Here is a 13922-nt window from a genome sequence, read left to right on the forward strand (position 1 = left end):
AAAGTATTTGTACATTTTCTAATGCTCATTAAAAATGCAGGAAACACAGAATAAGTAATGGGTAAGTCATTTTTCATTACTTTGTTAATAAATGCATTAAGTTACTTGTTACATAAACAAATATTTATGCAAAGTTCTCAGAAAGTCTTATTTTTATAAATCAAAATCTTCAAGAGTTATTAAAAGAATCTACCATGCTTGCAAGCTTTAAGAACAGTTTGCTGAGATTATTTTAAATACTTTTAAAAAACCTGTTTCATGCCAGGTATGGAGGTGCACATCTGTAATCCCAGCACTCAGGAAGCTGAAGCAGGATAATCAAGAGTTCAAGGTCAGCCTGGGCCACACAGCAAGATTCTTGTCTCAAAAAACATAAACTGGTGTGCAAATAGTATGCTAAATTATTTACTGCTACCTTTGAAGACTCATGTTAACTTGCCACATTACAGTGATGGTGACAATAGGAACTAGTATTTACTCCTTTAACTCTATTGACTATATGAAATAAGCACTCCTTATTGTCCACAGTATATAAATAAGAAAACTGAGGCCTGAAGAAATTGAGTTATTTACACCAACTATTAAAGCTTGAAAGCAAGAGTCACTATTCTAACTTAAACTTCTAACTTCAAAGCTGGAATTCTTCTTTTCTTGTTGTTTTATTTTATCTTATTTTTTATTTTATTTTAGCTTATCGTTATTGCATTTCTTACATGTGTATACATTATTTGCGCCACCCCCCCAAAAGCTGGAATTCCTAAACACTGATGGTCTCCTAGTGGGAGATGTAAAAAACTCATTTGTGGGGAGACAGGAATAAGAAGCTCATCTAGCCAACATGGAGAGACTTAGGGGTCATGTTCAAGGAGAGAGGACACTCACCCCAGCTGGTAGGAATCCTTTGTAAATTATTAGGGTTGCGGTGGTGTCAGAAATGACTACAGAGTGTGATGGAAGGCAAAATTTGGAGGTGAAAAGAGAGAAGATGAAGGACAAAACTTTTTAGGTTAAAAGTAACTTGGCAGTCTCTGCATCACCCTAGCAAATTCTTCATGGGCTAGATTTGTAATTCCTACAAATTAAGAGACATGTTTTAAGACTACTTCTTTTGCTAAAGTGAGATGCAGAAACTTCATGTGAACTTAAATGATCATATATAGACACCATCTTTTTTTTTTTTAAATACTGTTTTTGAACTCAGACTCGTACTTGATAGGCAGGTGCTCTACCCTTGAACCATACCTCCAGTCCTTTCTGCTTTGGTTATTTTTCGGATAGGATCACTCATGTTAGCCACAGCCAGACTCGATCACTATGTCTCCTGTGTAGATGGGATTTGGGTCTTGCTTACTTTTTTGCCCAGGCTGGCCTCAAACCACAGTTCTCCTGATCTCTATTTCCTGAGTAGCTGGGATTACAGGTGTGAGCCATGACAGACACCTTTTCATCAACTTTTTAAAGAAAATATTTAAATAATATTTTAGTTATAACTTAAGGGTGAAAATGGTTAATTCTTAGAAGGAAATTTCACATTCTGGGAAAAGCAAGGTAACCTCTAATTGGAATTTTAACCACCCATTCCTCAACTGGTTTCTGCTCTCTCATTTTTGTTTTTCTGGGGAGGGGTGGTATAGGTTTAAACTTGGGGCCTTGCACTTGCCAGGCAGGTACTCTATCACTCCAGCCATACCCCCAGCCTTTTTCTGCTTTAATTATTTTTCAGATAGGGGCTCATGTTTTTGCCTGGGGCTGGCCCTGGACTGTGATACTTCAATACTTCCCACATAGCTGGGATGACAGGCACACACCACCACACCCAGCTTGTTGGCTGAGATGGTGGTTTCGGTAACTTTTTGCCTAGGCTGACTCTGAATCAGAATCGTCTCAATCTCCATCTCCCAAGTAGCTGGGATTATAGGCATATACCACCATGCCACACTCTCTTCAACTATGAGTACCTTAAAGTGGCAAGCTTGGTTATTTTATTACTATCATTATTTATAAATGTCTACATCATTAAATTTTCTCTAATACTGTTAAAGAAGATAATAAGCATTTTAAGAATAAGAAAAAATGAGTCCCAATCAAGGTCACAAAGGTAGTACACACTGAAGAACAAGGGACTCTAAGCCTCCAGATTTCAGATTCAATATTCTGTCCTATAGTGTGATTTACCAATCTACAATACATCTTTAATTGGAAGCATAAAGGACCAGGAAAGTGCAAGAGTGGGGTTAGAACTTAGAAATCAGTAAATCTCTAGATAAAGACTTAGTAAAGGCATCAACTTCTTTTTAAAAAAACATAGAAGGTGGAAAGTTTATTAGGGTATAAAGCCAAGAATAAACACTTTTGCCTAAAAAATATAGAACTACAACTGGCAATCTCCTTGTTGAGTCATTAACATTAACTATCTTGCAGCCACTTTCAGCATGCACTGGTTAATTTTATAATATAATTAAAATTATGTGAGAAATTTTATGAAAATGTGATGAAATGTAAAAAGGTCTATTGACAAGGACTGAATTATTATGATGACTAAGTCTATGTCTAACTACCTTTACTGAATCTGTGATATGGATAAATCACTATGTACAAACTATTAAAATTATAAATTTGCAGTACCTAGTTTGCAAAGAAATTGTGAGGAACAATATATATGAGAGAAACTTTAAAAGTTTTCAGTTCCTCAAGATAGAATTTTTTTAAGTATCTCAAAATAATAGGGAAAAACAACAAAGAAAATTTTAAGAAGCATCAGATAAGTTTGAAAGGAAAAGGGAAAAATGTTATTAATAAATCTGGTATTTACTTATAAATTATATTATGTCCTTTTAAGAAAGGATTTGAGTAAGTTAAACCTTATCTTTATGAAACTAACTAAAATAAACAAGTCTGAAGCCTATCTTAAACTCCATTTATCTATAAAAGCAAAACTGAAGCTTTTCCTTAGCGAATAATTAAGCACTCCCCATAGTCGTCTTAAGACATTTTTCTCCAGGGGAAAATATACCCACAAAACCATACCAAAAATATTGCTTTAAAGTCAAATTTAACAAAAAGAATGTTTTATGCACACATGTTTGGAGGCAGATGGGGCCATGTAGCCAAATAACTGCAAAATATTTTTAATTCCACCCCTACTACATCATTAATCTAACAGTTAAAGTTAGACCCTCCAGGGAGCAAATTTCCCATTTCATCACATAAGGTCATGGCTTGCTTCCTACCTGTCTTCTTTTTTTACCACTTGTCACACTAGAATGGAAGGCAGGAAGGCAGCTTGTGTAATTGGCCCATTTCCAGGCTGGGAGCAAATCTGATGATACATTAAGTTGGAGAGAAAGCTGGTAGTATAAACTGCTCAAGTTCACTACTCTTATGAAGCTGTTCTCATACAAAAGTTATTTGAAAATCATATTGAGTCTAAAGCTAACCTGCATTCTGTCCTTGATATTCCCTTTGACATTTTTTCCTTCCAAATTTAGAAACTCTGAAAGAAATAACAATGCATGTGAACACATTCTGGCATGCAACCTTAGTTTACTTTATTTCATTAGTGACAATGATTTCATCAAGATGGAAATGGATTTTAAAATCTTTTTTTTCTTTTTTTCCCTTGGAGGTACTGGGGTTTGAATTCAGGGGCTTCATGCTTGCTAGGCAGGCACTCTAATACTTAAGCCATGCCTCTGGTCCTTTTTTCTCTAGTTATTTTGAAGATAGGGTCTCACTTTTTGTCCAGACCAGCCTTAACCACAATCCTCCTATTTATGTTTCCCACAGTAGCTAGACAACAGTTGCGCTCCACAGCACCCAACTGTTAGATTTTAAAATCTTTCAGATAAGAAAGTTTGAGGACTGCTATCCTTTAAAATAAGCAAAACAAATGTGGCAAATGTCTAATTATTGATTGGACCTTTGATTAAACTAAAACTCAGAGAAAAAGTGACCCTAATGGATTGCATGAAGACAGAAGAGAATGTATAAAAGTTGGAATATATCCTATTCAGCCTCCACTGAACAATTTAATAAGATGCCAAAAAAGGTTCCTGAGAAATCTGTGGAACGATTGCTAGCTAGTCTGAATTTTCACAAGACAGAAAGATTTGAGACAGATGATAAGACAGAGCAGAAGCCTACTTGAAAAGTCCTTGAATACATGTGCTTTCAGTGGGTCGAAGGTACTTCTGTGGCAGAGTTGTTGTTTATACTCCTATTACTTAACGCTGGCAGACTCTTCCAAGTAAAATGCACTTTATGATAGCTACTTTAATAAAGCTGAGCCTGATATGAGGAACACTAGAGGAAATATGACTACGTGGATTTTCCTCTGACATAAAAACCACATATCTGAGTACCAGGAGACTTGTAAAAGAATGTTCACAGGTTCAGAGCAGCTCTATACAAAACAAGGCCCGTCAACAGTGGAATGGTCAAATAAACAGTGATATTCTCATACCTAGAATACTCTGGAGCTATGCTATCCATTTCAGTAACCATCAGTCACATAAGCTATTGGGTGGTTTGAGATGTGCTTGTAAGCATGAGATAAGGCACCAGATTTTAGACTTTATCTGAAAAAAATATAAACTTACCAATATTTTGTTGAAGCAGCACTTATGAATATTATGTTTACTGGTATGATCAATATTTTGGATATACTGAGCTAAAGAAAACATGCCAAATAAATTTTACTTGTTTCTTTTTCGTTTTTAATTGAATCTACTAGAATACATCAATTTATAGCTATTTCTATTGGACAGGGCTGCTCCAGATCAATGACAATGAGTGAACTACAGATTCATGAAAAAACATGGGAAAGTTCTACCATCGTGATTTTGATCAGGGATATGGAAATCATCCTGCAGAAAAGGTAAATTAAAATGATACTGAATGATACACTACTACCACCAAGAAGTTATTACCATACAAATCCAGGGTGGTTAATTATTAAAGAAAAGTGGTTGTGACTACAAGAGGGCACAGGAGACTTGGAGTCATTTATTTCTTGGCCTGAGAGTATTGTGCTTTATTTTTTAATTTGCACATTTATAATTTTGCATTTCCTGAGTTTTATATTTCATCACTTTAAATTGATTTTTAAAAAAGACCTCAAACTGCTTTCTTTATTTCTATTTGCTCTATCAAGTACTGACTTTGGAAAAAAACTGAAATAATAGGATTGAGTGATTTATCCTATATGTCAAATAAATATAACTAAAGAAATTTAATAGTGTTATGCCCCTGAGCTGCTTAATCAACATTGAGTTACTTTCTTCAACATATTTTTAAATGTTAAAAATTATGTCCATCTGGGAGGTGGCTCAAGCGGAGTATTTTCCTAGCATGCCTGAGGCCCTAGGTCCAATCCCCAGTTGAATACATAAACAAACAAATAAACACATAACACACACACAAACAGGCCAAGTGTCATGGCTCACTTGTGTATTCTCAGCTGCTTGGGAGGCACAGATCAGGAGGATCATGAGTCAAGGCCAGCCCAAGCAAAAGTTACTGAGACCCCACCATTTCAACCAATAAGCCAGATGTGGTGGTACACACCTGTGGTCCCAGCTATGTGGGAAGCCCCAGGCAGAAGTGTTACAATGTAAAGCTGGTCCATGGTAAAAATATGAGATCCTACCTGAAAAATAAATAAAAGCAAAAAAGGGCTGGGGTGTGGCTCCAGAAGTAGAGCACCTGCCTAGCAAGTACAAGGCCCTGAGTCTAAACCCTAGTACTGCCAAATAAACAAACAAACAAAATTAACTTGCTTTTAAAATATTACATTACTTTTAAAATTATGTCCAAATGTTTTAGAAGCACAAGCAACATATATTTTGACAAAATTATTTACATTAGTATCATATATAAAAAGTATATATATATAGATATATATATGAAAAGGTGCACCTATTCTTGTGAGTTGATATATGTGCAATGTACAAAATAAATGATGTGTTTATCAATGAATAACATTCTCAATGTTTAGAAGATTTAAAAGAAACCCTCTTGTGATTCTTGTATAAAATACCAATCATAGCCTAAACTCTCTCTAAGCAGGAATGTAATATTCTTCTAAAGATAATTTATTTTCTTAATATGAGGCACCTGCCAGAAACTTTCTTACATTGAAAAATAAATGAAAAAATTCTGAATATGCACATGTTAGTTTACTGAAAAGGGCAAATTAAATGGTGTAATGAGTGCTCTGCATAACTGCTAACCTAGTATTTAATGAAATGTTACCAAATGTAAAGAAAGTATAAGAATCAAGTTTTTAACAAAGGAGATATTTTTCTAAGCACAAAAGGCTTGCCACAGTCAGATGTGTGGTACATGTCTGTAATCCCCTCAAAGTTATTTCACATTTAATTCATTTTATGCAGAACTGAATTTATAAATTATAGAACTGATGTTCACACTTACCATGAACTTGGTTGATTTCTGAATTCTGGGAAAGAATTTCATCTGCTAATTTTTGAGCAGTTGGCAAAACTTCTGTGTGGTGCACTGTGATCAAATACTGTACAAACTTCTGTAGTTGGTCTCTATTCATTTGAAAGAGAGTCTCTGAAATGGGAAGATGCAGTTTGACCTGATCTGGCTTGCGGATGCGATACAAAGACAATGCCACAACATGGGCACAATAAAATATGTCCTTGTTTCCACAGCTGCAGGTCACTGAGGTAATCTTGCAACGATCAAAGCTGATGGCCACATTGCATACAGTTTCTGGCTCCGATTGTATTGCAGGTTCTGTCACCGTGCCACTCAAGTGGAAACCTATGTGAAAGAAAGAGAAAAGTTTAGATTCTCTATTCAGATGCTATGAAAAGTTCTAACTCTAGGAAACATGTGGTACTAGAGAGTAGCAAGAAAGAAATACGACAGTTTTTATTTTCAGGTAATAAATTCAGGCTACTAATTACTACCTATTCCCTCAAACGGGTAAAAAAAATAAATGGTCAACATTTTGAGGTATTATATAGCCAGAATAAAACATTTACTGTAGTATACTGTGATCACACTGATAACAAGTTGTTAGATCATAGTACTAACAAGTCATCAATAATCTGAATCTGTGGTATACAAGACAAAATCTCCTTCATCAGTGGGACTAGTGGTTTTCACCCTGTTCATTCTTTGAAGTTTTATAGGAGAATCAACCAGCTCATTCAGCTTTCTTCTCAAAACAAAAACTCCCCCTTGCCCTCCACATCTTTATTCTAGGTAGCGACCAGTCTGCCAAACAACACTGCAACCTAAGGGGGTCCCTTCTACCAACTCTGACCACAGAACTTCTTAAATTTGGTAATTTTTTTCTGTACCATGCTTCAGAGCATATGCTCCAATACTGCGGTATCTACGAGCAACAACTGCTGGGAGAGCTGAAGAGCCCATTAAGTCTCACCCACATCATAGTTGAAGTAACTCCTATGATTATGATTATTTTCTTCCACATCATAGAAAGGCAAGTTGCTACAGAAAGGAGGTTACACACACACACACACACACACAAAATCACCAAGGGGGAAAGGGGATGAGAGGCCTTATACCTTAAACTCAGAACAATTCTCTACAAGCTCCATGACCAGTGGCCATTTGGACACTGCCTATAATGATTCAGAGGTGTGATGCTCACCCCACCCAGGCAGCCATTACTCCTTGGTCAGTTTTAGATAAGTTCATAGCCAAGTGAAAACAGCCACCCGCCTACTGTGCACCAATCAGTTCTGCCCTAGCTGTCCAGAGAACAAACCTTCTATACACTCTTTTCCTAAATGCGTAGGAAAATTATCCTAAATTTTTTTGGGGGTGGGAAGGGTGAACATCCTCAGTATACCATCCCCCACTGAAAGCTGCACTTAGAGGCAAGGAATAAACCTGAAGGCAATAAGAGGATCCCTTTGGTAACAACATTCAGGACACAAATTTACCTCAGGATTTCAAGTGCCTGACAGAAACCTGAATGCTATGCAAATGAAGATGGTGGTGCTCTCTCAGTCTTCTGTTTTTATGCTACTTAAGACAAAACAAAACAAAACAAAAACCATTAAGCTAGCCACTGTTTCTTCAAATCCACTTTATTCACAAAAAGGAGGATCTCTAACATGTGGGGACTCTGAGAGAGGTGATACATACAGAGCTGCAGAGATGTGGCTTGAGTATGACAGCCAGACAATACCAAGCATTTACACATGAGACATCTGTACCCCTTTCTTGTTTCTCCCAACAGAAGCCACCCAACCCAGAGTTGGAAGAAACACTACTCAAAAGAAATCTTTCAGGAATAAGTTCAGGATAATTTTATTTCATCTTGGTAATACATATTCAGCAACATTTTGGAGAAAAATGTAGTAATTTTTACCAAATGAATCAATTTAAAAACAGCATTCAATAAAACCAAGTTGTTACTATCGTTTTATAATAAAAAAATCAGTGAACAGTCATACGATAAACCATTTGGTATTCTCCCATGAATATTACCTGTTTCAAAATAGATATTCTACTCTCCTTTATCTCTTCAGATCAAAAAGATTTTCTGAGAAAAACACGAGTAAAGGACATATAGAAAAATATAGCATTTAAATTTTTACAACTATGTTCTCATAAGGAAAAAAATTACATGTAAAAGTAAACACCTGAGAAAATGTCAAAAATCAAGAAAAACAACAGCAGTCTTGCCTTATTCAGTAAATAACAGATGTACTATAAACAGTGTAATTTAAAATCCACAAAGAGGCAAAGATTAAGACAAAAAATACCAGTGGACCATTAAGAGAGAGTGCAGAAAGTTCCCAAGTACCTTCTGTATATTTAGTTCAAGGAAAACTGTTTTTCTACCAGTCATATATATATGCTTGCAGGGAAATTGGCTATCATAATAGAATAAACTGATCATTTCTAAAATCAACCTCTTCCCACTTTACACTATCGCATCTCTCCTTGCCCACCAAGCCTATGAATTTGTCTCTCCACAAAACCAACACTGGAAAATTCTTCTAATCATAAACAAAGCAAGATAATGGAGGTTCCAAAAGGGTAGGACCATTTAGTAAACAGTACAGATTCGCCCATGTGTGGATATAGATTTAAAAATAAAAGACACAGAGGTAGAAAGGGAACTATTTGGGAAGAGGAAGGACACGAGCAGGAGGGTGGAGGAGGATACTGCAAAGTACATTACATATATGTATAAAAATGATGAAATATATGTATAAAGATACATATATTTATATACGTATAAAATTAATGATCCTGGTATCACGCAATTAATGCTGGGGTGGGAAATCCCACCTATTGCCCAATTTTGTTACATTGAACATGTACTATTATTGTATTTTAAAAATCAAACTACAAGGTATTGTGACCTGCCAAGCAGTTTAATCCAAAGGACATGTGAGGGCGCAAATAAACACACGTCTTGCAGAGTAATACTCCATCAACACTCAGATATCATCAAGGATTAAGATGCTTCATGAATGTTCATTTTTCTAAGTGATTCTAATTATCTTTCAAGTACCCAAACTCCTGTAAAAATTTCAACCATTTTTAGTAGAATGTTTCTAAATGTTGTTAAGTTCTACCCTGCCATTCTAATCAGTTGATCATTTAGGGTGTTACCACCAAGTGGGTGGGGAAGCTTTCAACTGCAGGTGGCAGTATTTTTAAAGTGAACTCTTGTTATGTTCCTCATTATCAGCTATCCTGACCATTCCTCCCCTGCACTGCTGGCCTTTTGTTTTGGTGGTGCTAGGGTTTGAACTCAGGGCCTTGGGCTTGCTAGGCTGGCACTCTTGAGCCACACCACCAGCCCATGCAAGCCTTTTTTATAGAAAAGTTTTTTTTTTTTTTTCTGTATACCTGCACCTCTAATTTAACTTTGTGCCAACTATTTAATTCTCAGATACCTATTTGGAAGAGGTTTCCCCTGTCTTTTAGATAGGGGTGCTCGAGGTGAGTCTTTGCTTTAAATACAGGAAAATCACATACACACATATAAAAGGCAGCTGATACACTACTTTTTTAAAGACCCTAAAGTAATGAGTCAATATGAAGGAATTCCACCAAACCTGTCTTCAAGATTATATAATGGTATGTTTTGGTCTCTCCAAATTGAGAAACCTCTGAAATTCCACTAATTCTGTGTGTGTCCTAAATCATACCAGAGCACCCAAAGGAGAAACAAGAATACTACTCTTTCAACAATACCAAGAGACCTGACTATAAGACATCTTCCCTCTACCCCACTCACCCCATCCACCTGCTGGGGTTATCTCATATGTACAGAGTAACCTGAAACAAACCCATATTCCTGACAATGGATTTTCTTTCTGAAGTTCTGACAAACCAGTTGTTTTAGTTAAGAACTGAGTTCACAAAAAGGGGCAATCTGTGCACTATGGTAAAATATGGATAATTAACTTTTATTTTTTGAAGAACTAAAATTGAAGACATTATAAACCTTGTCTTAAAATATCCTTTTGACTTAACAAAATATAATCTGTGAAAAATGAATCTCACAAGAACAAATTTCATAGAGCAGTCAGGTTGTTTTATCTTCATACCATCACAGAGTTCAATAAAATGTTACATATCTATATTATCAATTTGCAACCACAGAAGAAAAACAAAGCACAAATGAGGACCACAGCACAGGTACAGGTACAGGTCTTGAGAAGAGAGAGACATGAGTTTGGATCAGGTCTGTCACTTAAAGGTGGTATGCCTTGAACCCATTGTTTAACCTGAGTCTCATTTTATTCATGCAAGAATGTGGCTAGAAATTCATTGTAATGTTGTTTGGGGGATTAAAATGAAGTAACATATGTAAAGCACCTGGCACATAGTAAAAGTGCTAATTAAATTTTATTTCTCTTTCCTTCCTTACCAGCTGGAGAAACAAGGGAAGGGTGTGGACACATTCCCTTCATCTATAACACTTTGGTTTTTTTCCTAAGCTACTAGAATCTTGGGGGAGGAGGTCTCACTCGTGGACTGAGTTGGAAAATAAAGACGGATCACTGAGAATGTCTGAGGTAAGTGGGGAGAGAAACACTAGAGCAATTATTGTTATTTAACAGTAAAAATGAAAAACTTCAGTCATTTATACCTCTGTTCAACGAAGCTCTTTCCCCATTTTCCCATTAAGTTCTTTGTGCTAATTTCCTACACAGAAAAACTAGAAAATATTATGGGAGAGAGTTATATTTTAGTAACTATACATAATTCTAAAATGTTCTAATACAACAATTCTTAAAGTGTGCTCCCAGGACCCCCACAAATCCCCAAGTTCCTTTGAGGGGGACCATTAGGTTGAAATTTTTCATAATTATACCTAGACATTATTGATCTTTTAAACTAGCTCTTATGAGCATATATTTAGTTTTCTAGAAGATACATGATGTGTGCTATTGAAACAGAGATAGATAGGAAAATGCAGCTCTCTTCTATTTAAATAGAAGATATTAAGAGATTTGCATGAATGTAAAACAATGTCAACTCTTTTCACCAAATTATTTTTTGTTTGGGGAACTACGCTTGTTTTGTTTTGTTTTTTAAATAAAGGTATGCTATTTCTGTTAAGATAAGTTTATTACTATTACTTAATAAATATATTTAAAATTTTTTTCTTGTTTTTAATTTCAAACACCGTTAAGTACCAATAGAATTAATTACCAATAGCAAAAACACTAACAGAGGCTCTGTAAGAGTGAGCAGAAAGCTGTAGAACTGCTGTAAAGCATTGCCATGACATGGAAGAAACAATGACCCTTCTCCAAACTGGCTTTGGTGTGGCATTATTTGCACTTGGAACATACAGTGGTACGACAACAGTTAAGATTCAGTAGAGAAACAATGAAGGGACAAATTTCTCACACCTGAACATACCTTCAAATCATCTACATTAATTTTACATTAATAATGATTTAAGGTTTCTTTAGCACAAACATTTACTTCTTTGCTCATAATCAAAAATAAGTTTTTCTTCCTATTGAAATTGTTCTAAGAAGGGGGGAAGAGGAAAGAGGGAGAATGAATCTAAGAAAGATACAGTGTAAATACATGCGTAAAAATCACAATGTATCCCCCTGTACACCTATTATATGCTTATAAAATTTTAAAAAATAAGTTTTCCTTGAAGATGGATTTTTCATAGCTAAATAAATCTTTACTTGTAAATCTTTACTTGACTTTAAAGGGGACAAGGAGATCCATAACAAACTGGAAAGGCAACTATTTCAATACACAAACAAGTTCTAAAGGTTGGCCATTTTGTACACACATGTATATATGCTCAGCTAACTGAAGAATTATTATAAACTGAAAGTATTAGAAACTTTCTAAACTAAAATAAACTAGCAGACATGAAATAAACACACACACTAAAAACTATTCCTTTCATGGTACATTCTTCTCAGAAAAATATGCGCCCTGTGTATGAGGCGCTCAAATAACATATTCTTTGCTGAAGAAGAATTTAACAGAAGCAGTGGTGTAGTGCTTATACAAATACATCTTTTACCCCTTTTCTAAATAAAAAGAACCCCCAGGGAAATTAAAGGCAGAAACCAAGGCAATGTAATGTTATGGCTGAAAGGGCGGCAAGGGTTGTAAAAGGGTTTTTTTTTTTTTTGTATTTTCTTAAAGCTAAGTTTAAAAATGATGCAAAAGTGTTAACATTTAACACTTCAAAACAATGCATTCACTGGTTAACTAAATGCACTACACTGGCTAAATGTCTAGTAACTAATACTTACTTTTGTGTCCTTAGTAAAGTAGACCAGTTAATCATTGCCTTCAAAAAACCTAACAGTAAGCCTTTCCTAACTCAGAACTACTGCACACAATCTAATAATCCACACTGCATTGGTCAATGTGAAAACATTTTAATTCAAATCATGCACAACTTCCAGAGTAACACAGACACTATAGAGTCCAAGATGGAGACAATAAACTCAATTTAAAAAACAATTTATCTAAAATATCATATTCCTTCTTCAACCACCTAATTTTCTCAAAGATAAATCCTAAAATAAAAAGACTGCATCCTGTGATCTGGCTAATTAAATCCTCTAGCCCTAATTTCTAATACTAAATTTAAACAGCTTATAGAAAGACAGGAGATTTTGCTGGTAATCACTAATGAAGCAGTTTCCATTTATCTGAAAATTATTTTTCAAGGAAAAGCTTTATTTTAGGTCCACCTTATTTGGAATAGACTCTCTCTGGCACTTTGTTAGTATTTGAGAAAGACAATGGCAAATTAATGCAAAGGCCAGATGCAAACTACAGCACACAATATAAACAACATAAAAATTTACGGAGCATGTACAGTATGGGCCCAACCAAGAGTTCCCAGCAGCATTCAGCTAATTATCAGTTTTGTTTTTTGGTTAATGTAGATTCTTCCATCATTTCATACAAAGATCCAATTAATCAGAATACCTGTGTTAGATATTAGTAGCATTAGAGAGTTATTTAAAATCATTTCTACAAGTAAGATACTTACACAATACCATGGCTACCAGGAGATGGATACCAAGAAGTAGCACTAGTTTAAGAGAGAAGTGTTTGATTTAAAAAAAAAAAAAAAAAAAAAACTCACATCACGGTGTTATCCCAAATCCTGAAGCACTTAAGGGGTACCCCCTACCCCATTACCATTAAGTAATTTTTCAGGGATGTATTTCTGTGTTGTAACATTCATGTTTGAGGGAAATAATCATTGCTCAGCCTCAGACTGTGGATGAACAGCCAGAAGTGGTTCTGATAAACAAATTAGGTAGAATTTGAGTATTTCCATAATTGTAACTCTTGAGCATTTCCCCTATTTGGCTTTCTCTGGGTGGCTCAGACGGTACAGGGATCCCCTTCTCTGCAGGGCTTGGATTTTACAGGGTCCGGGGTCCTAA

The 13922-nt window shown here is 35.5% G+C and overlaps 1 protein-coding gene across 1 annotated transcript in view; it reads right to left on the minus strand.

Moving 5' to 3' along the window:
- The window catches only part of Zswim6 (zinc finger SWIM-type containing 6), a 191178-nt gene that overhangs the window by 60110 nt on the left and 117146 nt on the right, over positions 1-13922 (minus strand). Inside the window, exon 2 of the mRNA XM_074077432.1 lies at positions 6433-6789. Coding sequence (XP_073933533.1) covers positions 6433-6789 — 357 coding nt within the window. The remainder of the gene's footprint in view (positions 1-6432; positions 6790-13922) is intronic.

Source organism: Castor canadensis, chromosome 6, assembly GCF_047511655.1.
Source record: "Castor canadensis chromosome 6, mCasCan1.hap1v2, whole genome shotgun sequence".
In the NCBI taxonomy this organism is placed as follows: domain Eukaryota; kingdom Metazoa; phylum Chordata; class Mammalia; order Rodentia; family Castoridae; genus Castor; species Castor canadensis.